The sequence below is a fragment of the Somniosus microcephalus genome, unplaced genomic scaffold, assembly GCF_052327205.1.
Source record: "Somniosus microcephalus isolate GS21.2 unplaced genomic scaffold, FLI_Smic_1.0 unresolved_chr1, whole genome shotgun sequence".
NCBI lineage: Eukaryota > Metazoa > Chordata > Chondrichthyes > Squaliformes > Somniosidae > Somniosus > Somniosus microcephalus.
The window spans coordinates 143,519,261-143,543,086 of record NW_028225179.1 but is presented as its reverse complement, the minus strand read 5'-3'; the positions used below and the strand labels follow the sequence as shown (position 1 = coordinate 143,543,086).

Sequence of the window (23,826 nt, the reverse complement as noted above, 5' to 3'; positions counted from 1 at the left end):
AGAATCTCTCGCTCTCTCTCTCTCTCTCTCTCTCAGACTGCGTGGTGCAAAAATGTCTCCCACAAAAAAGGCAGGAAGCGGTCGCCTTTAAATAGCGCTCCCCCAGTCCCTTCCGACTGCAAAATGCTCCCCTCAACCTTTCGTTGCTAGCGGCAGGTGGAAAGGCAGGAGGCGCCACTCAATATCCGGGTCCGGAGCGCTACCATGGCGTTGCGCACCTCGACTGACGTCACGAGCTGCCGGCGCAGGAGATCGTGGCATTAGTGTTTAGCGCTGCCGCAAAAACTCTGGTCAATTTCACGAGCGGCGCAAACAGTGCTGCGCCCCGGGGCGCTAGTTGCTTTGCGCACTATTAGTGTCCTCTTAGGGCGCTAACAGTAGGCGCAAAGCAACCAAATTTTTCCCCCCACAGAGTCATAGGGTGAGAAATTCAGTATTGCCCCGTTTGGGGCACAATTATCGGCTGGGCGTAACGTTTAACGCCTGGTGCTAATTATCGCCTCCGACTGCAAACTTGGCTTCTATCGCCCCTGGAGGTGATTGGAGCGCTAAATCAGGCGCTGCACACCTCTCTTAAGGCGCTAACGCCGAGGAGCGAGGCGCTACCTCAGAACGCGGGTGAAGCTCAGGCGATGTCAGTCAGCAATGGAACACAGACACAATGTCGCCGACTGGTTCTTAAAGGGGAGGGTCAATCTTGCTCTCCATCCACATCCTGCTCATTGCAGCCTTGAATCTCGGCCTGGAGAGACCTGTACATCAAATCTGCTGGAAAGAACAATGGAGAGGCCCAGGGAAAGAGCTCAGAGTGCAGCCCCCGAGTCTCTTCTAAAATCGATGCAAGGAAGGTCAAAGTCAAAGTGAACCGCAAAGCGCTGCTCAGTACCCAAAACTCCTCAACACAGCGTTGAATCTCTCCAGAAGTCTCTCTCGCTCTCAGAATGCGTGGTGCAAAAATGTCGCCGACAAAAAAAGGCAGAAGCGGTCGCCTTTAAATAGCGCTCCCCCAGTCCCTTCCCGACTGCAAAAACGCTCATCTCAACCGGTCATTGCTAGCAACAGGCGGTAAGGCAGGGGCGCCACTCAATATCCGGTCTGGGGCACTACCAGGGCATTGCACGCGTGACTGACGTCACAATCTGCCGGCGCAGGAGATTGTGGCGGTAGTGCTTAGCACCCACCGCAAAATGTCTGGTCAATTTCGCGAGCGGCACAATCATCGCTGCGCCCCGGGCGCTAGTTGCTTTGCGCCCTATTAGTGCCCTCTTAAGACGCTAATGGGAGGCACAAAGCAACTGAATTTTTCCCCCACAGAGTCATAAAGGCACAGAAGGAGGCCATTCAGCCCATCGAGTCCATGCCGGCTCTCTGTGGAGCAATCCAGTCAGTCCATTCCCCCGCGATATCCCCATAGTCCTGCAAGTTTATTTCCTTCAAGTGCCTATCCACTCTCCCCTTGAAAACATTGAGTGTCTCCACTCCCACCACTTCCGTCAGCAGCGAGTTCCAGGTCCTCACCACTCGCTGCATAAAAACATTTTTCCTCACATCCCCCCTGTATCTCTTGCCTAAAACCTTAAATCTGTGTCCCCTAGTCCTTGTACCATCAACTAGTGGGAACAGCCTTTCCCCGTCTAGCCTATCCAAACCTGTCATAATCTTGTACACCTCTATCAAATCACCCCTCAACCTCCTTTGCTCTAATGAAAACAAATCCAGCTCCTCCAACCTGTCCTTGTAGCTGAGATCCCCCATCCCCGGAACTATTCTGGTAAATCTCCTCTGCACCCTCTCAAGGGACTTCACATCCAGAACTGGACGCAAAGCCAGCGCCTTATAAAATTTCAGCATAACTTCTCTACTTTTGTACTCAATACCTCTATTTATGAAGCCCAAGATCCCATATGCTTTGCTAACCACTCTCTCAATATGTCCTGCCACCTTCATGGACCTATGCACATTAACTCCCAGGCTCCTCTGTCCCTGCACACTCTTTAAAACTGTGCCATTAAGTGTATATTCAAATTCAAATTCAAATCGCTTTATTGGCATGATAAGGTACATCTTATGTTGCCAAAGCATCAAAATACATTTATGGTTGAACACATAAACGCAGTTCTATTCATACAGTGTATAAACAGGTATATCCCTGAGTGTATAAATATACATTTGCATTGTTTATATATACTCTTTTCTTAGTTTACTGGTTGTCTCTCTGTTCATGGCAAGCTGTAACATAGTGTGCCGCCAGTGTTACACAGCTTCTCTCCTCCCCCAGTAGGAATGGGAGTTTTTGGTTGTCATTCAGATTTCTGAATTCAGGGCATATTTGTGAGAATTTTTGGTAGAAATTCTCCCTGATGCCCTGATATTTTCCACAGGCTGTGAGGAAGTGCATCTCTGTCTCCACTACTCCCTGACTGCAGTGAGAGCATATCCTGTCTTCTCTTGGCAGCCTGGTCTGCCTGTGTCTGCCTTTTTCGATCGCTAGGCTATGTTCGCTAAGTCTGTACCTTGTCAAGGTTCTTCTCAGTTTGTTATCCTTTACCATGGTCAGGTAATCAGCTATGTTGTATTGTCTGTTTAGGGCCAAGTAGCAATTGAGTTTGCTTTGGGTTTTTGTTGTTTCTGCCCAATATGTCAGATATTTTTCCTTTTGCTTAGCGACGATTGTGTTGGGTCGAATTCTTTGTGTTACCCTGTCACTGTCCTGGGGCTGGTTATTGTTAGTATTGTTAGTAGTTACTTCACTGAGTCCCAGGACTAGTTGACTGAGGGTATTCTTCTTTATGGTCAGCTCTTGGCATTTCAGGGCGTCGTAGTGATAGCATTGGGGGTTGCTTATTTGTAGGTGATTCCAAAATTTGGTGGCTCTTTTTTGGATAGTGATTATTAATGGATATTGGCCTAGTTCCGCCCTGCATGCATTGTTTACTGTTTTCCTTTGAGTCCGGAGGATACTTTTACAGAATTCTGCATGTAGGATCTCAATTGGGTGTTTGTCCCATTTTGCAAATTCTTGTTGTGTTAGCGGTCCCCATACCTCACTGCCATAGAGCGCAATTGGTTCAATTACTGATTTGAAAATTTTGAGCCAAATGCTAATTGGGATTTCTATTTGGATTGATTTTTTGATGGCATAGAAAGCCCTTCTTGCTTTCTCTTTCAGTTCATTCACAGCCAGTTTGAAGTTTCCCGTAGAACTGATTTTTAAGCCCAAGTATGTGTAGTTAGTGGTTTGTTCAATTTTGATTGTTCCTAGTGTGAAATTTATTTTGGGTCCCTGATGTTTGGATCTTTGCTGGAACACAAGGACTTTGGTTTTTTGGGGATTTATTGTCAGGGCCCAAGTCTGGCAGTACGACTCCAGCAGGTCCAGGTTCTGCTGTAGACCCTCCTTAGTTGGTGACAGCAGAACCAGGTCGTCTGCATAGAGGAGGAATTTAACCTTGGATTCATATAGGGTGAGGCCGGGTGCTGTAGATTGTTCAAGTAGCTTTGCCAATCCATTTATGTAAATATTAAAGAGTGTCGGTGAGATTGGCGAGCCCTGCGTCACCCCCCGCCCCTGTGGGAAGTATTTTGTTTGTTTGTCTCCAATTTTAACTGCACATTTATTGTTTGTATACATTGATTTAATTACATCATATGTTTTCCCTCCTACCCCGCTTTCGATAAGTTTCAGGAATAAACCGTCATGCCAGATGGAGTCGAAAGCCTTCTGGAAATCTACAAAGCATGCGTAGATTTTGCTTTTGTTATGGTGAACGTGTTTGTCAATTAGGGTCTGTAGGGTGAAGATATGATCGGATGTTCTATAGTTTGGCAGGAATCCAATTTGGCTTTTACTCAAGACATTGTGCTCCTCAAGGAAGTTTATAAGTCTTTTGTTTATGATGCTACAGAATACCTTCCCCAGGTTACTGTTTACACAGATGCCTCGATAGTTGTTTGGGTCGATTTTGTCCCCACTTTTGTATATGGGCGTTATGAGTCCTTTGTTCCAGATATCAGGGAAATAGCCGACACTCAGAACCAAGTTGAAGAGTTTTAGGATAGCCAGTTTCATTTTGTCGTCTGTGTGTTTAATCATCTCATTTAGTATGCCGTCTGTCCCGCAAGCTTTTCCTGGTCGCAGGTCCTTGAGTTTTTCAAGAAGTTCTTTTTCTGTTTTTATGGCATCTAGCGGGTTTTGGTTATCTTTTATGGCCATTTCTAGCTTTTCCAGTTTTTTGCATATTTGGTGTTGCTCTGGTCTTAGTGTGTTTTTCTGGTATAATTTTTCAAAGTGGTTTACCCATGTGTCCCCATTTTGAATGGACAAATCGTCGTGTTGTTTTTTGTGTAGTGTATTCAAGTTGTCCCAGAAACAATTGGAATCAATGGATTCCTCCATGGAGCTGAGTGTATTCTTAATATATTGCTCTTTTTTGGTTCTGAGTGTGTTTCTGTATTGTGTTAGTGTCTGACAATAAGTAAGGCGTAGTCCCTCGTTTTCTGGGTGTCTGTGTTTTTGGTTTGATATTTTTCTAAGTTTTTTCCTCATGTTATGGCAATCTGGGTCAAACCATTTTTCATAGTTTTTTGTTTTGGGTTTGTTCTTGCGAGTTTTCAAGTTTGCACTTGTTGCCAAATTATCAAAAATATTGTTTAGGTTCTTCTTCTTGTTCTTCTTGTTCCTTCTGCCAAAATGCATTACCTCACACTTCTCTGTATTAAATTCCATCTGCCACTTGTCTGCCAATTCTGCTAGTCTTTTTATGTCCTGTTGCAGTCAATTGGTATCATCCTCACTGTTTGACAACCCCCCAGGTTTGGTGTGATCGGCAAATTTAGAAATTCTACTCTGTATTCCAATATCCAGGTCATTCATATATATACCAAAAAAAGCAGTGGCCCCAGCACTGACCCTTGGGGAACACCACAGTCCACCATCCTCCAGTCTGAAAAACAGCCATTTACCACAACTTGCTGTTTTCTGTCCTTAAGCCAATTCCTTATCCAAGCTGCCACTGACCCACCTATTCCATGTACCTCAATTTTGTTAACCAGCCTTCTATGTGGTACTTTGTCAAACGCCTTCTGAAAATCCATGTAGACAACATCCATTGCATTCCCTTGATCAATCCTCCCTGTTACTTCATCAAAAAATTCAATTAGATTAGTCAAGCATGATCTGTCCTTTACAAATCCGTGTTGGCTCTCCTTAATTAGCTTAAAATTATGAGAAATTACGTGAGACAGAGGGAGAAAGGGAGTGAGCGAGAGATAGCAATAGAAAGAGATAGATTGATAGAGAGAGAGAAAGGGAGAGAGCGAGAGATAGCAATAGAAAGAGATTGATTGATAGAGAGATAGATAGAGAGAGAAAAGGAGAGAGAAAGGGAGTGAGCGAGGGATAGCAATGGAAAGAGATAGATTGATAGAGAGAGAAAGAGAGAGAGAAAGGGAGAGAGCGAGAGATAGCGAGAGAAAGAGACAGAGAGAGATAGAGAAAGAGATAGAGAGATAGAGAAACGGCCACAGGCTGGCCCTCTGTCTGTCGTGAACCCCTATTGTTTACAAAGCCGGTACAAACCACAGAAAAGTGATTAGAAATCTATCAGAGTATTTCCTTCTCGTGAAAATCTGTGACATTTCTTTCCCGACTCAGGGAAATGCAGACACGGCGGTCAAAGCGATCCAGGGCAGAATGATCCCCCCACTGGAGGAATCAACAAAGAGACGTCCAGTCCTGCCCGCTCCCCTCATCACAAGCTGCACCAGAAGGCGGCGCATCTCGCCATAAGGGCGACGGTGGATTTCTTCATCGGCCCCGGTGAGTAAACACGGATAAAGACGTTGGCGTAAGCGCGCCTCCGTCACTGTCGCGGCGTTGGGAGAATCTCGGTGTCATTTATGTTAAAAGTGCTACAACAGTTCACCACCGCCACTTGAAACATCCACGTCGCTTATATCGGCCAGAAAAACAAGAAAAAACATTAACCATTTGCATTAACGTCACTTTTCAAAGCTGCCGGTTGCAGCGTCTTAATCATGCCGTTTATTTCGGGCTGTGCTTCCTCACTAGTTCGCACCTCGTTAAGATGCACTGAATGATGCAAGGAAGAAACATAAGTATAGAGCATGCTAAGTAAATAACACCTTGTTACGGTCCAATTAGCTTTTGTGTACTTTAAACCCTTCTAATTTCTTATAAATTGCATGTGGTTGCACTTGGTACTAAGCGCAGACTGTAATAGCAAATACAGCTTCAATAGTGAACATAAGACAGTGTACAGTGGAGTACCATCGTAGCGTTGCCCTGTTATACCTGCCATCGCATATAGTGGGCAAATAGCTTAAGCTGGCTGCACCTGCCAACCATATTGCAGGCAGTGCCACACCTATCTGCTGATGACTCTGCGGAACTAGCTTCCCAGGGTCCAGATCGGTAGACAACCAGGTGCAAGAGCTAGGCCAACTGTTGGACTGCTTTCTTGTTCTTTATCATCTTGTTACTTTAAGTGCCAGATTACACACATGCTCAGTTGTAGCAATGGCGGGCCAGGACCTTATTGAATCCTCATACCATCCACAACCCGTCTGAGCTGCTATTGAGACATCACACTTCAAGATTCCAGCGTGAGCTCACAGGTCTTTTCATACTTCACAAAAAACAGCTAGTCTTTGACCTCATCTCCACCTTCCCACCCGATCCCCATATCTCTTGATTCCCCTAGTATCCAAAAATCTATCATCTCAGTCTTGAATATACTCAACGACCGAGCCTCCACAGCCCTCTGGGGTAGAGAATTCCAAAGATTCACTGCCCTCTGTGTGAAGAAATTTCTCCTCAGCTCAGTCCTAAATAGAGTCAGAGTTATACAGCACAGAAAGAGGCCCTTCAGCCCATCGTGTCCGCGCCGGCCATCAAGCCCTATCCCAATCCCATTTTCCAGCACTTGGTCCGTAGCCTTGTATGCTATGGCGTTTCAAGTGCTCATCTAAATGCTTCTTGAATGTTGTGAGGGTTCCTGCCTCTACCACCCTTTCAGGCAGTGAGTCCCAGATTCCAACCACCCTCTGGGTGAAAAAGTTTTTCCTCAAAATAGGCCGACCCCTTATTCTGAGGCTGTGACCCCTGGTTCTAGACTCCCCAGCCAGGGGGAAATATCCTCCCAGCATCTACCCTGTCAAGCCCTGCAAGAACTTTATATGTTTCAATATGGATTACAGGAGAGTTTTATTGTTACAGGTTATGGATTATTGGATCAATTGGGACCAGATACATTCAGGAAGTTCTTTAACCTGGAGGGATACACCTTGGCCTTTGTCATTGATGTCAGTGGAAGTATGGGTGGTGAAATAAATGATGTAAAGACAATATGCATCGATCTGCTTAAAAAGTACCAAGACTCCCCCGATGCGCCATACAATTATGTCCTAATGCCATTCAATGACCCAGGTATGTGCCCTCCCCTCAGCTTTTCATTACTTTCTGTCTATCTCTTTCCCTTTCTCTCTCCTTCTCACTTTCATTCTCTCTCTCTCTCTCTTGCTTCATTGCATCCTTCTCATTTTCCATTAATTTTCTTTCTGCCTTCCCTCCCACCCTCCCATGCTCTCCCACTCTGTCTAGCTGACACCCCATGCACCCTGTCCCTCTCACTTTTTCTCCCTCTCTTCCCTTCCTCCTCCACTCCTCTCCCACTTCTTGTGCGCTCTCTTGCGCCCACTGTCTCCTTTTTGCACTCTTTCTGTCCTCTCCCTCTCAATTCTCTGTCTTTCGCCCTCTCTTCTATTTTGTCTCTCCCCCTTCTTCTGCTTCGCATTTTCTCTCCCTCCCTCCAGACTTTCTCATCTCTGCTCTCATCTTTTTTCTTTTGCTTTCTCTCCTTCATTTCTCCTCCTCCTTCCCCTACCTCTTGTGCGCTCTGATCTTTTCCGTCTTTTCTTTTTTGCGCTCTTTCTTTGCTTCCTCACTGTTCTCTCTCTCGCACTCTCTCCTCCCTTTCAATCTCTTCCCCCATTCCTCTACCCCTCATTTTCTTTCTCTGCCACTCTCCCCCTCTTGCCTTTCCCCTCTCACTTCCTCTTTCTCTTGTTTGCGATCTCTCTCCACTAATCTCTCTTTCTGTCCCTGCCTCTTGATCAATCTTTCACTCCTCTTCCCTTTTCATTGTTCTCACTCTCTGCACCCCTGTCTGGCTTTCTCTCTCCTTTGCTCTTCCTCAACTCCCTATTGCTTTCCACTCCCCCCTCCCTCTTTCTTTCAAACCCTCATGCTCACTTTATTTTCTCCCTTTTCCCTCCCTCTCTCTCCCTCTCTTTCTTACTCCTCATTTTCTCTTTCCCAGCCTCTCTCTCTCTTTCTCTACCCTCTTCCTCATTAGCTGGGAATGTTCATCAGAATGTCACTGATAACTCGCTCACATTATATCGCATTCTCTCAGATTATGGACCAGTGGAAATTACGCAGAATATTGACGAATTACGGAGTATGATTTCCAAACTTAGGGCCAATGGTGGAGGAGACTGTCCAGAATTGGCTTTGACTGGGCTTGAACAGGCTCTTCTGAACAGCATGCCAAGGTAGGGCTCATTTATAATAGGTAGCTTACCCATTATTTCCCTTCTTAATTGGTCCTACTACCAGTCTTCAACCCTCACCAAATGGATAAGGTCTGACCAGTTCGATACAATTTACCTGAATTTTCAGACAGCATTTGTCAAAGTTCCACATGAGAGGCTTCGAAAGAACACTGAGGCTCAAGGCATTAATGTCAAAATGAGACGACGGGATTGAAAACTGTATTGCCAATGGGGAGCGCAGGATGAATACAAAGAGAAAAAGGAGTTCAGCAGCTAATAGAGTTCTGGGCTCCCGGGTGCTCCCATTACTTATAAATGACTCGAAGGGAAGCATTTATAATATTACCAACCCTGAATTCAACCTAACCCGCTTGGTGGGAACGGGATGGGTTCCAGTCGGGCACTCATTTCACACCCTGCCCGATTTTACTCTATTCGGGAGTAAATGAGACAAATATTTGGACGTAAATATAAAGGGGCTAAACAATGCTCCAAATTCAATTAATTCAATGGGCTAGGGAATGGTAGCTGGATTTTTTTTATTCATTCCTGGGATGTGGGCGTCGCTGGCAAGGCCAGCATTTATTGCCCATCCGTAATTGCCCTTGAGAAGGTGGTGGTGAGCCGCCTTCTTGAACCGCTGCTGTCATTATGGTGAAGGTGCTCCCACAGTGCTGTTAGGTAGGGAGTTCCAGGATTTTGACCCAGCGACAATGAAGGATCATTGATATATTTCCAAGTCAGGATGATGTGTGACTTGGAGGGGAACTTGGAGCTGGTGGTGTTCCCATGTGCCTGCTGCCCTTGTCCTTCTAGGTGGAAGAGGTCGTGGGTTTGGGAGGTGCTGCCGAAGAAGCCTTGGCGAGTTGCTGCAGTGCATCTTGTAGATGGTACACACTGCAGCCACGGTACGCCTGTGGTGGAGGGAGTGAATGTTTAAGGTGGTGGATGGGGTGCCAATCAAGCGGGCTGCTTTGTCCTGGATGTTGTCGAGCTTCTTGAGTGTTGTTGGAGCTGCACTCATCCAGGCAAGTGGAGAGTATTCCATAACACTCCTGACTTGTGCGTTGTAGATGGTGGCAAAGCTTTGGGGAGTCAAGAAGTGAGACACTCGCTGCAGAATACCCAGCCTCTGACTCGCTCTTGTTCCCACAGTATTTATGTGGCTGGTCCAGTTAAGTTTCTGGTCAATGGTGACCCCCAAGATGTTGATGGTGGGGGATTCGGCGATGGGAATGCTGTTGAATGTCAAGGGGAGGTGGTTAGACTCTTGCTTGTTGGAGATAGTCATTACCTGGCACTTGTGTGGCACGAATGTTACCTGCCACTTATCAGCCCAAGCCTGAATGTTGTCCAGCTCTTGTTGCATGCGGTCATGGAGTACTTCATTTTCTAAGGAGGAGAGAATGGAACTGAACACTGTGCAATCATCAGCGAACATCCCCACTTCAGACCTTATGTTGGAGGGAAGGTCGTTGATGAAGCAGCTGAAGATGGTTGGGCCTAGGACACTGCCCTGAGGAACTCCTGCAGCGATGTCCTGGGGCTGGGATGATTGACCTCCAACCATCACAAGCATCTTCTTTTGTGCTAGGTTGACTCCAGCCAGTGGGCAAATGTAGGCAAATGCAAGATTGAACAAGCTGATGCACTTTTTTGTGGTAAAGTGAAAGCTGAGGGGTAACCTGACTGAGATCTTTAAGCTTATGAAAAGATTTGATAGGGTGAACGTAGAGAAGGTGTTTCTGCTTGCTGGGGAGGGGGGGGGGGCGGTGCTGGCAGGGTGGGGGAAACCAAAACGATAGCAACAACAATAACAACTTTCATTTATATAGCGCCTTTAATGTAGTAAAACTTCCCAAGGCGCTTCACAGGAGTGATTACCAAAACCAAATTTGACACCGAGCCACAAAGAGATATTAGTTATTAGGTGACCAAAAGCTTGGTAAAAGAGATAAGGAATGTCTTAAAGAAGGAGAGAGAGATGGAGAGGTGGAGTGGTTAAGGGAGGGAATTCCAGAGCTTAGGCCCCAGGCAGCTCAAGACACGGCCGCCAATGGTGGAGCGATTAAAATCGAGGATGCTCAAGAGGTCAGAATTGTAGGAGTGCAGAGATCTCGGAGGGTTGTAGGGCTGGAGGAGGGTGACAGAGATAGGGAGGGGGCGAGGCCATGGAGGGATTTGAAACAAGGATGAGAATTTTAAAATCGAGGCGCTGCCGGCCTGGGAGCCAACGTAGGTCAGCGAGCACAGGGGCTGATGGGTGAACGGGACCCGGTACGAGTTAGGATACGGGCGGCAAGAGTATTGGTTAAGCTCCGGTTTATGGAGGATGGAACCTATGCGGCCGGCCAGGAGCAGATTCAAATAGCTGGGTCCCGAGGTAACAAAGGCATGGAAGAGCTTTTCAGCAGCAGGAGAGCTGAAGCAGAGGCAGAGGCGGGCGATGTTACGGAGGTGGAAGTAGGCGGTTTTCATGATGGAGAGAGTATAGGGTCGGATGCTCAGCTGAGGGTCATAAATATAAAATAGTCCCGAATAAATCCAATACGGAATTCAGGAGCAACCTCTTTACTCGGAGAGCGGTTAGAATGTGGAACTCACTACCACAAGGATTACTTGAGAAAAATAGCATAGATGTGAATAAGGGGAAGCTGGATAAACATATGAGGGAGAAAGGAATAGAAGGCTATGTTGATAGGGTGAGATGAAGAGAGATGGGAGGAGGCTCGTGTGGAGCATAAACACCAGAACAAACCAGATGCGCTGAATGGCCTGTTTCTGTGCTGTACATTCTCTGTAGTGATATATATTGAACAGGTAGAGGGATTCTGTATCTAAACCGTGCTGTAAATGTCCTGGGAGTGTTTGATGGGACAGTGTAAAGGGAGCTTTACTCTGTATCTAACCTCCTGTACCTGCCTTGGGAGTTTTTGATGGGACAGTGCAGAGGGAGCTTTACTCTGTATCTAACCCGTGCTGTACCTGCCCTGGGAGTGTTTGATGGGGCAGTGTAGAGGGAGATTTACTCTGTATCTAACCCGTGCTGTACCAGCCCTGGGAGTGTTTGATGGGGACAGTGTGGAGGGAGTTAACTCTGTATCTAACCCCCTGTACCTGCCCTGGGAGTGTTTGGTGGGACAGTGATGAGGAAGCTTTACTCTGTATCTAACCCATGCTGTACCTGCCCTGGGAGTGTTTTATGGGGCAGTGTAGAGGGAGCTTTACTCTGTATCTACCCTGTACTACCTGCCCTGGGAGTGTTTGATGGGACAGTGTAGAGTGAGCTTTACTCTGTATCTAACCCATGCTGTACCTGCCCTGGGAGTGTTTTATGGGACAGTGATGAGGGAGCTTTACTCTGTATCTAACCCATGCTGTACCTGCCCTGGGAGTGTTTTATGGGACAGTGATGAGGGAGCTTTACTCTGTATCTAACCCATGCTGTACCTGCCCTGGGAGTGTTTGGTGGGACAGTGTAGAGGGAGCTTTACTCTGTATCTAACCCCATGCTGTACCTGCCCTGGGAGATTAAACTGCTTGGCCTAGACCAAAAGCAATCTCCCTGGACGACTGTTGCCAACACTGGCTGGACATATTCCTGGAGGTGTCATCACATGACCGCCGGCCTCCAACTTCCCCATCCCCATTCGTCGCCCGACAGGACCATCCTCGCGGTGCATCACCTTCCCAGCCAATCGGAATTCGAATAGACTCTTCCTTACCCTATCAGATGATCCTTGACTGCAACAAACAGCTTTATTTCCCCCCCATGTACGATATATTTAGAACTAATTGTTAAAAAAAAGCACAACTATTTAACGTCCCAGATGGTTTTGCTTCTGGCTGTTCTCCCCGCAGTGTCCCTGAGATTAAACTTCAATTCCCAGAGACACCAGGACAATCCTGGAGGGGTTGGCAATCCTACCCCTGGAGCTGCCAAAGAGTTTTATAGTTAATGGAATTCATTAGCAGGTTAACACACAGAATGACTTCTTCTCCTCCTAGGTCTCAGATCTTTTTTTTCTCCGATGCTGGTGCGAAGGATTATCAGAAGGAGGATCAAGTAAAACTCCTGATCGAGTCAACAAAAAGTAAAATGAATTTCTTACTGACAGGATACTGCGAAAACAGGAGGTCAAAGAGGAGTAAGTTTTCTACTGCCGCAATTAGCATTGGCAGATTAGAATACGCCTTTTCAAAAATTCATTCTGGGGATGTGGGCGCCGCTACTAAACCCGACAATTATTGCCCGTCCCTAGTTGCCCATGAGGAGGTGGTGATGAGCCGCCATCTTGACCCACGGCAGTCCCGTTTGTTGAAGGTGCTCCCACAGTGATGTAAGGTAGGTTGATCCAGGACTTAGATCCAGTGACGCTGAAGGAACCCGTGCTTAACCTGCCCCGGGGGTGTTTGATGGGACACTGTAGAGGGAGCTTTACTCTGCATCTAACCCATGCTGTACCTGCCCTGGGTGTGTTTGATGGGACAGTGCAGAGGGAGCTTTACTCTGTATCTAACCTGTGCTGTACCTGCCCTGGGAGTGTTTGATGGGACAGTGTAGAGGGAGCTTTATTCTCTATCTAACCCATGCTGTACCTGCCCTGGGAGTGTTTGATGGGACAGGGTAGAGGGAGTTTTACTCTGTATCTAACCTGTGCTGTACCTGCCCTGGGAGTGTTTGATGGGACAATGTAGAGGGAGCTTTACTCTGTATCTAACCTGTGCTGTACCTGCTCTAGGAGTGTTTGATGGGGCAGTGTAGAGGGAGCTTTACTTTGTATCTAACCTGTGCTGTACTTGCCCTGGGAGTGTTTGATGGGAAAGTGTAGAGGGAGCTTTATTCTGTATCTAACCCGTGCTGTACCTGCCCTGGGAGTGTTTGATGGGACAGTGTAGAGGGAGCTTTACTCTGTATCTAACTCATGCTGTACCTGCCCTGGGAGTGTTTGATGGGACAGTGTAGAGGGAGCTTTACTCTCTATCTAACCCGTGCTGTACCTGCCCTGAGAGTGTTTGATGGGACAGTATAGAGGGAGCTTTAGTCTCTATTTAACCCATGCTGTACCTGCCCTGGGAGTGTTTGATGGGACAGTGTAGAGGGAGCTTTACTCTGTATCTAACCTGTGCTGCACCTGCCCTGGGAGTGTTTGATGGGACAATGTAGAGGAGCTTTACTCTGTATCTAACCTGTGCTGTACCTGCTCTAGGAGTGTTTGATGGGGCAGTGTAGAGGGAGCTTTACTTTGTATCTAACCTGTGCTGTACTTGCCCTGGGAGTGTTTGATGGGGCAGTGTAGAGGGAGTTTTATTCTGTATCTAACCCGTGCTGTACCTGCCCTGGGAGAGTTTGATGGGACAGTGTAGAGGGAGCTTTACTCTGTATGTAACCCATGCTGTACCTGCCCTGGGAGTGTTTGATGGGGACAGTGTGGAGGGAGCTTTACTCTGTATCTAACCCCCTGTACCTGCCCTGGGAGTGTTTGATGGGACAGTGATGAGGAAGCTTTGCTCTGTATCTAACCCGTGCTGTACCTGCCCTGGGAATGTTTGTTGGGGCAGAGTGGAGGGAGCTTTACTCTGTATCTAACCCCCTGTACCTGCCCTGGGAGTGTTTGATGGGACAGTGATGAGGAAGCTTTACTCTGTATCTAACCCGTGCTGTACCTGCCCAGGGAGTGTTTGATGGGACAGTGTAGAGGGAGCTTTACTCTGTATCTAACCCATGCTGTACCTGCCCTGGGAGTGTTTGATTGGACAGTGTAGAGGGAGCTTTACTCTGTATCTAACCCATGCTGTACCTGCCCTGGGAGTGTTTGATGGGACAGTGTAGAGGAGCTTTACTCTGTATCTAGCCCGTGCTGTACCTGCCCTGGGTGTGTTTGATGGGGCAGTGTAGAGGGAGCGTTACTCTGTATCTAGCCTATGCTGTACCTGCCCTGGGAATGATGATTGGGTCATGTAATGCGAGCTTTTAGTTGTATGTACCAATAACCTGGTTCCTATCAGGGTTTCTGATGAGGGGCAGTGGGCTGTTGGGGGGATAATTTGAACCTAATCTGCCTGGCGGGATTCTGACCAGTTTGGTCCGGCCACATGTTTTACCAGTTGCTCGATTCCAGGGAGTGTATAATGTGCAGCCGAAACACACTGGTCTGTTTGCTGCCAGGCAGGAGAGGTTAAGATTACCCCTGAGGAGTTGTACTATTATGGGTAGAGCAGTATTTACAGGCAATGCATTCAACAGATTCGCATCTGCCGACAAATGCCAGAGACTTGAAATGATGGAAGAAGTCTTTCACTCAGCAACATCAACAACTTCCACTGACATAGCGTTTTAAATGTAGCAAAAGGTCCCAAGGCGCTTTGCAGGTGCGATTATCAGACACAAATTGCCACTCGGATGAGGTCAAGTTTACAGGGGTTGCAAGGTGGGAAGTCCGGGCAGGACACCTTTGGAATAGTTGAGTTAAAGGTAACAAAGGCAAGGTTGAGGGTTTCAGCAACAGACAAGCCGAGGCCAGGGGCGGAGACGGGCGACGTTACGGTTTCGCATCTTGGAAACAATCTCATCCCCCGTCTTCTCGATTCTAATCTTGGCCAGGTTATCCATTGACTTCCCGGACGCGGCGCAGCTCCACCAAGAACATTTTCGAGGAACTAGCTGAGTTCTCCGGAGGCTTCTACGCACGTACCTACAAAGGGGGATTGCAGCACCTCCTGGGGTTGATGGAGATGGCGCTCAATGCCGCACCCGTCAAGATCTTCACCACACAAACAAAGGCTCAAGAAATCTCCTTTCCCGTCGACGACTTGCTTGTGGAGTTCTCAGTCTCCGTCAAGTCCGCCACATCACCGTTTAGTTTAGCTGTACTGCAGCCATCCGGTGAGTTACTGAGCACATCGAGATTGTTCTCCTTAGAGCTGAGAAGGCCCAGGTGGAGCTTGAATAGAGGTGTTCAACATTATGAAGGGCTTTGAGAGGGTAAGTAAGGAGAAACTGTTTCCACTGGCTGGAGCGTCGGTAGCCAGAGGACGCAGATTGAAGGTAATTGGGCAAAAGAGCCAGAGGGGCAGATGAGATTATTTTTTACGCAGCGAGTTGTGATCTGGAATGTGCTGCCTGAAAGGGCGGTGGAAGCAGATTCAATAGTCACTGTCAAAAGGCAATTGGATAAATACTTGAAGGGGAAAAATTTGCAGAGCTATAGGGAAAAAGCAGTGGGGAGTGGCACTAATTGGGCCGCTCTTTCAAAGAGCCGGCACAGGCACAATGGGCCGAATGGCCTCCTTCTGTGCTGTATGACTCTATGATATCCAGGTATTGAATTTGGGGCCCATCTTAATCTGGTAGCTCCAGTACTGGGTGTTATCCCTGCCCCACCGATGACTGGCACGACAGGCCTTCCACGGTGGCTGCCCCCTGGAACTTGATTTCCCCAGGTATCAGTTGGCTGCTGGATGTAGCCCACAGTCGGTAAGCCCTCCAGATCTGAGGAAGAAGAACCAGCAGTGGACCCACTGCAAACACTGAGCAATAAGCAGAAATATGCTCCTACCTGGAACATCCGCATATGCCCCTAGTGGGTAGTTTTCTACCGCAAGGGCGATTTAGTGGGAGGAAAGAAATGTGGTTGGCGGGGAGGGGGGTGCATTTTTAACCTAAGCCACTCATAGGAAAACTGACAGGTTCGGGTGCGATGCTGGCTTTACATCGAAGTCAACGGAGGGTAATATCGGGCGGGGGTCTAAATCTGGCATTCCATATGATCCCGTGGGATTGCCGCCCGGCGAGTTTGGCTAAAGCGACCCGCCGTGGTATCAATGCAAAAAACCTGTTCATCTGGAGGCTTGGGTGCGGAAAGGGTTCAGGCGCGATGTTACCTCGATGTCGGATTATTTCCGTGATGTGCGCGTGTGCCTTGTGCATCTGCAGGGACTGCGGCAAGTGTCAAGAGCCTGATTGACACAGAAAAACACAAGGCCGTGAAGATCTCTTCGATTGCTGAAAGGGGAGCGTGGAAGCTCGAGATTAAACCCGGACCAGATACCTATGTCATTGACATTAACGGAAAAAGTCTCCTGGACTTCTCCTATCAAGTTATGAAAGAAGAAAATGGGTACACCCTTCCAATCCAGGGGAAGCCCGTGAAAGGTGAGGCACTTTTAAATGGCGGTTACAGTAGGAATATATAGAAGTAGGACATTCAGCCCCTTGAGCCTGCTCTGCCATTCAGTTAGAACATGGCTGATCTGCATCTCAACTCCATTTGCCCGCCTCAGCTCCATATCCCTCGTTCACCTTACCCAACAAAAATCTATCGATCTCAGCCTTGAAAGCTCCAAATATCCCCTCAGCATCTACAGCCTTCTGGGACAGAGGGTTCCAAATTTCTACTACCATCTGTGTGAAAAGTGCCTCCCGATTTCCCTCTTAAACAGCCTGGCTCTAGTTTCATGATTGTGTCCCCTCGTTCTTGATTTGTTCCAGCAGAGGAAATAGATTCTCCGTCTCTACCCTATCGAGTCCTTCTAACACTTTAAACCACTCACTCAGCTCACCCCCTCAATCTTCTTATACTCAAGGGAATACAAGCCAAGTTTATGCACCCTGTCCTCACAATTTAACCCCCTGGTATGAAGTAGAAATGGAAAGGGAAGCACTGACCAACAGGAAAAGATGAGGGAACTGTTCTGTGATAAGCAGACTAAAAAGACAGGATTGGAGGTATTGGCCCAGAAATTCAGGTTGGGGGCTTCCCGCGGGTGCAAGCCTCCGACCTGCACGTACCTTGCGCGCCGGCCGTTGAGCTGTGGGCCCGCGTGGGATTCCGACCCTGTGCCTGCTCCAACTGCTGGCGCTCAGTGCTTGCGTATCCCAGGGGCGCAGTTAGTTCGAAGCGTTCCCTGGGATCACGTGGGCCATGGGGAGCTAATGGTAGCAGGGAAATGCCCATTCATAAAATTGACAGGAAGAGCTGTCAAAACTATAAATACTATAAGCCCCAAAACATAACTAAAACTTCAAATACATTTTAAAAAAAATCACATTTTTTAAATAACTATAAATTACATAATGACTATTTTAAACAATAATTTAATTTTTTGAAAAATTTATATACATTTTCTAACAGGGCTAAAAATAAACTTACCTTTCTTTAAAGTATTTAAAAATAATAAACCTGTGGAAAAAATGTATTAATTTTAATTAATTCACCACTTACCTTGTTAAAAGCAGGCCTTGTGCCTGCTTTTTAAAAGTGTAACTGCCGGAGACTTACCCTCCCGGAGAAACCTGCAAAAAAAAATGGAAGTTCCAGGCGTACGCGCTGCCTCTCCGGCGCACCCGTTCGACCTCTGAACCCCTTCCTTTAAGGGAACGGAAGTTCCGGTTTCCCCCGCATGCGCAGTGCATGCACGAAACCGGCACTTTCGTTGGGCCTACGGGTGAGTACCCAACGTGTACTCACCCGTGGGGACCCGAATTTCTGGGTCATTTATTGAGGGACCTTGGTGGAGGGACAAAGCGCACGGTGCAGGAGACCATCAGGGTTGAGAAGAATAAGAGAGAAGATGAGCTAAGGCAAGAGGAGGTCCTCAGGTTACACGCCAGCCCACTTTAATGCAGAACAGTGTAACATAGGTTTTGGTACTGGACTAGCAACGCAGTGGTTCTGAGCTTCCAACTGTTGGACATAGAGTCATATGATCCTAGAATCCTGGAATAGTACAGCACACAGGGAAGCCATTCAGCCCATCGAGCCTGTGTTGGCTCTTTCGAAGAGCAATCCAGTTAGTCCCACTCCCTCTGCTCGTTCTCCATATCCCTGCAATTTTTTCTCCTTCAAGTATTTATCCAATTCCCTTTTGAAAACAACTATTGAATCTGTCCCTCCACCACTGTATCAGGCGGTGCATTCCAAATCCTGACCACTCGATGCGTCAAAGGGTTTTTCCTCATGTCCAGGCAAGTGGAGAGGATTCCATCACACTCCTGACTTGTGCCTTGTAGCTGGTGGAAAGGCGCCTCCACCACCGGCATACGGTGGGCAGTGTCTTAGGCCCAACCATCTTCAGCTGCTTCACCAATGACCTTCCCGCCATCATAAGGTCAGAAGTGGGGATGTTCGCTGATGACTGCACAGTGTTCAGCGCCATTTGCGACTCCTCAGATAATGAAGCAGCCCATGCCCGCATGCAGCAAGACCTGGACGACATGGGCTGATAAGTGGCAGGTAACATTCACGCCACACAAGTGCCAGGCAATGACTATCTCCAACAAGTGAGAGTCTAACCACCACCCCTTGACATTCAATGGCATTACCATCGCCGAATCCCCCACCATCAACATCCTGGGGGTCACCATTGGCCAGAAACTTAACTGGACCAGCCACATAAATACTGTGGCAACAAGAGCAGGTCAGAGGCTGGGTATTCTGCAGCGAGTGTCTCACCTCCTGACTCCCTAAAATCTTTCCACCATCTACAAGGCACAAGTCAGGAGTGTGATGGAGTACTCTCAACTTGCCTGGACGAGTGCAGCTCTAACAACACTCAAGGAGCTCGACACCATCCAGGACAAAGCAGCCCGCTTGATTGGCACCCCATCCACCACCTTAAACAGTCACTCCCTCCACCATCGGCGCACCGTGGCTGCAGTGTGTACCATCTACAAGATGCAGTGCAGCAATTCGCCAAGGTTTCTTTGGCAGCACCTCCGAAACCCGTGACCTCTACCACCTAGAAGGACAAGGGCAGCAGGCGCATGGGAACACCACCACCTCCAAGTTCCCCTCCAAGTCACACACCATCCTGACTTAGAAGTGTAATCGCCGATCATTCATTGCCACTGGGTCAAAATCCTGGAACTCCCTCGGACTGCAGTGGTTCAAGAAGGGAGCTCACCACCACCTTCTCAAGGGCAACTGGGGATGGGCAGTAAATGCTGGCCTTGCCAGCGATGCCCACATCCCATGAACAAATTTTAAAAAAATGTTAACATCCTGGAGAGTTGAGGGTTAATAACCGAACTTACTTGTATCTCGGAACAATAGGCTTTCCAATATAAACAAGATAGATTTGGGCTGCCAGAAGAGAAAGCTAATCTTCTGCTTTTGATGTCTGAGTATTATCTACTCAAATTGCTTGTGCAAATAAATAAGTGACTGGGAAGACATCCACCATGAGTGATTGAAGCATGACTTTAGTGGCTGGTGTTATAAACATAGGCAAAGGGATAGTGTAGGTGTCTTCACACTACTACGAAAATACTGAGGTTGAAACTGACAGTTAAACAAACGTGGTTTAATGTACTGAAACAGTTGCAAACAAAAGAACGCAGGAGAAACTCCACACAGGTCTGTACACTAGCTGGATCCACGAGAACTCCAGAAACGCCCTACCCCCCTGACACCATGACGTCATCACGTTTCCCGCCGTTGGGAACGTCACATGACCCGCGTGATGACGTCATCGCGTCAGATCGCGATTTGATCGATCCCGCGCTGTTTGAACAGAGCAAACACTTAAAGGTAACAACTATGGTTAAAGACAATTATAAACGTTACTGCAAGAGTCTCTTGATGGCTTTGCCACAATAGTATATTATAGTATATAATAAAACTATTCGTCAAAGAATTCAAGAACCGTTAAGGCAGGGAGAGTTGTTTGAGAAAAGTATCTCTGAAGTAAACAACTACGAATGTTTACGTGAATAGACGGTGTTCAAAGCATTCGAGAACAGATACGTCATGAGGCCTTATCTGTGACATGTACCTTTGATGTAGGCAAAATAAGATGTATAAAGAAGCATTGTTTTCAACAGTGCTTTGGAGGGCTCGAAAGGTACAGAAACCGAAAGCCACTCTTTGCGTACAGTACAGGTCGATCAGCTGTGCTATACATGAATCAAGCCTGTTCCGAGCACTCCACCATCAACTGTCTCGAGCTTACTCGAAGCGTGTTGTTGTGGATCATAGCAGGAAGGAGGTTGACTAACAGTTGAATGTTAACACCAACTTTGCAACGCACTGAAACATAAGAACATAAGAATTAGGAGCAGAAGTCGGCCATTCGGCCCCTCAAGCCATTCAATAAGACCATGGCTGATCTTCGACCTCAACTCCACTTTCCCACCCGATCCCCATATCCCTTGATTCCCCGAGAGTCCAAAAATCATTCTATCTCAGCCTTGAATATACACAACGACTGAGCATCCACAGCCCTCTCGGGGAGAGAATTCCAAAGATTCACCACCCTCTGAGTGAAGAAATTTCTCCTCATCACAGTCCTAAATGGCCGACCCCTTATCCTGACTAGTTCTAGACTTTCCAGCCTGGAGAAACAACCTCTCAGCATCTACCCTGCCAATCCCTCTAAGAATATTATGTGTTCCAATGAGCTCACCTCTCATTCTTCTAAACTCGAGAATATAGGCCCATTCTACTCAATCTCTCCTCACAGGACTATCCCTCATCCCAGGAATCAATCTAGTGAACCTTCATTGCATTCCCTCCATGGCAAGAATATCCTTCCTTAGGTAAGAAGACCAAAACTGTACACAGTACTCCAGGTGTGGTCTCACCAAAGCTCTATATATTTGCAGCAAGACTTCCTTACTCTTATACTCCAACCCTTTGCAATAAAGGCCAACATACCATTTGCCTTCATAATTTCTTGCTGAACCTGCATGTTAGCTTTCTGTGATCTGTCTACAAGGACACCCAGGTCCTTCTGCCTGCCTTAGTGTCGTATTTGACCCCAAGATGAGCTTCTGACCACATATCCGTGCCATCACCAAGACTGCTTTCTTCCACCTCCGTAACATTGGCTGACTCGGCCCCTGCCTCAGCTCATCTGCTGCTGCAACCCTCATCCTTTGTTACCTCTAGACTTGACTATTCCAAACCGCTCCTGGCTGGCCTCCCATCTTTTACCCTCCGTAAACCTGAGCTCATCCAAAACTCTGCTGCCCGTGTCCTAACTCGCACCAAGTCCCGTTCACCCAGCACCCTGGTGCTCGCTGACCTACATTGGCTCCCAGTCTGTCAACGCCTCAATTTTAAAATTCTCAATCTCATGTTCAAATCCCTCCATGGCCTCACATCCTCCCTATCTCTGTAACCTACTCCAGTCCTGCAACCCTCTGAGATCTCTGCCCTCCTCCAATTCTGGCCTCTTGCGCATCCTCCACCACTGGCGGCCGTGCCTTCAGCTGCCCAGGCCCTAAGCTCTGGAATTCCCTCCCTAAACCTCTCCGCCTCTCTACCTGTCTCTCCTCCTTTAAGACGTCCCTTTTAGAACTGGGATGAGGAGGAATTTCTTCTCTCAGAGGGTCATAAATCTGTGGAATTCTCTGCCCCAGAGAGCTGTGGAGGCTGGGTCATTAAATATATTTAAGGTGGAGATAGACAGGTTTTTACAAGATAAGGGAGTGAAGGCTTATGGGGAGCAGGCAGGGAAGTGGCCTTGAGCCCAAGATCAGCCATGAACTTAATGAATGGCGGAGCAGGCTCGAGGGGCCAAGTGGCCTATTCCTGCTCCTATTTCTTATGTCCTTATGTTAAAACCTACCTCTTTGACCAAACTTTTGGCCATCTGCCCATATATCTCATTGTGTGGCTCGGTGTGAAATGTTGTCTGATAATCGCTCCTGTGAAGCGCCAAGGGACGTTTTTACTACGTTAAAGGTGCTATATAAATGCAAGTTGTTGTTTTTGTTGCCAACATTTACTAGTCTCTTACCGTTTAAAAAAGATTTTGCTTTTCTATTCTTCCTACCAAAGTAGGAAGGACAATTACACAAATGATCTTTCCTTTGTAAATCCTGAATCTAGGAATGAACTACACTGTCTCCATCTGGGTGCTGGGCGAGACGGAAAACATTACCGTTGAAAAGCTGTTGATCTTCGATGAAAATGGTCAGCTGCAGCTCGACAAGAAATGCCAGCAAACTAGCAACGTGGGCGGCAGATTGATGGCAACGGTGAAGGTGGTATTTCCCCTCACGGTGAGTGTCGGACAGCAGGGGGACCAGAGCCCACCTCTGTCAGGACTCTTAATGCGATGGGAATAAAGATACGCTTCGGAAGAATCATAGAATCATAGAAATTTACGGCATGGAAGGAGGCCATTCGGCCCATCATGTCTGTGCCGGCCGACAAAGAGCTATCCAGCCTAATCCCACTTTCCAGCACGTGGTCCGTAGGTTGCGGCACCTCAAGTGCATATCCAAGCACTTTTTAAATGTGGTGAGGGTTTCTGCCTCTACCACCCTTTGAGACAGTGAGTTCCAGACCCCCACCACCCCCTGGGTGAAAAAAATTCCCTCTAAACCTCTTACCAATTATTTTAAATCTGTGCCCCCTGGTTGTTGACCCCTCTGATAAGGGAAATAGGTCCTTCCTATCCACTCTATCTAGGCCTCTCTTAATTTTACACACCTCAATAAGGTCTCCCCTCAGCTTCCTCTGTTCCAAAGAAAACATCCCCAGCCGATCCAATCTTTCCTCATAGCTAAAATTCTCCAGTCCTGGCAACACCCTCGTAAATCTCCTCTGCACCTTCTCTAGTGCAATCAAATCCTTCCTGTAATGTGATGACCAGAACTGCACGCAGTACTCTAGCTGTGGCCTAACTAGTGTTTTATACAGTTCAAGCATAAACTCCCTGCTCTTGTATTCTATGCCTCGGCTAATAAAGGCAAGTATCCCGAATGCCTTCTTAGCCTCCTTATCTACCTGTCCTGCTACCTTCAGGGATCTGTGGACATGCACTCCAAGGTCCCCCTGGTCCTCTGCACTTCTCAGTGTCCTACCATTTATTGTGTATTCCCATGCCTTGTTAGCCTTCCCCAAATGCATCACCTCACAATTCTCCTGATTGAATTCCATTTGCCACTGTTCTGCCCACCTGACCAGTCCATTGATATTTTCCTGCAGTCTACAGCTTTCTTCTTCAGTATCAACCACACGGCCGATTTTAGTGTCATCTGCAAACTTCTTGATCATACCCCCTACATTCAAGTCTAGATCGTTGATATATACCACAAATAGCAGGGGACCTAGTACTGAGCCCTGCGGAACCCCACTGGAAACAGCCTTCCAGTCACAAAAACACCCATCAACCATTACCCTCTGCTTCCTGCCTCCGAGCCAGTTTTGGATCGGTTGCGTATGTTGCAGCTTCTCCATGTCGCAGCCAGTAAATCCACTTCCTGGGCTGGTGATCGCACAGGATTTGATTCCCAGTCTC

The 23,826-nt window shown here is 47.4% G+C and overlaps 1 protein-coding gene across 1 annotated transcript in view; it reads left to right on the top strand.

Moving 5' to 3' along the window:
• LOC147096137 (von Willebrand factor A domain-containing protein 7-like) overlaps positions 1 to 23,826 on the top strand; it is a 64,164-nt gene that overhangs the window by 25,118 nt on the left and 15,220 nt on the right. Inside the window, exons 4-10 of the mRNA XM_085973784.1 lie at positions 5,654 to 5,818; positions 7,238 to 7,447; positions 8,436 to 8,574; positions 12,583 to 12,722; positions 15,179 to 15,460; positions 16,511 to 16,729; positions 22,410 to 22,582. Of these exons, the coding sequence (XP_085829910.1) occupies positions 5,654 to 5,818; positions 7,238 to 7,447; positions 8,436 to 8,574; positions 12,583 to 12,722; positions 15,179 to 15,460; positions 16,511 to 16,729; positions 22,410 to 22,582 (1,328 nt within the window). The remainder of the gene's footprint in view (positions 1 to 5,653; positions 5,819 to 7,237; positions 7,448 to 8,435; positions 8,575 to 12,582; positions 12,723 to 15,178; positions 15,461 to 16,510; positions 16,730 to 22,409; positions 22,583 to 23,826) is intronic.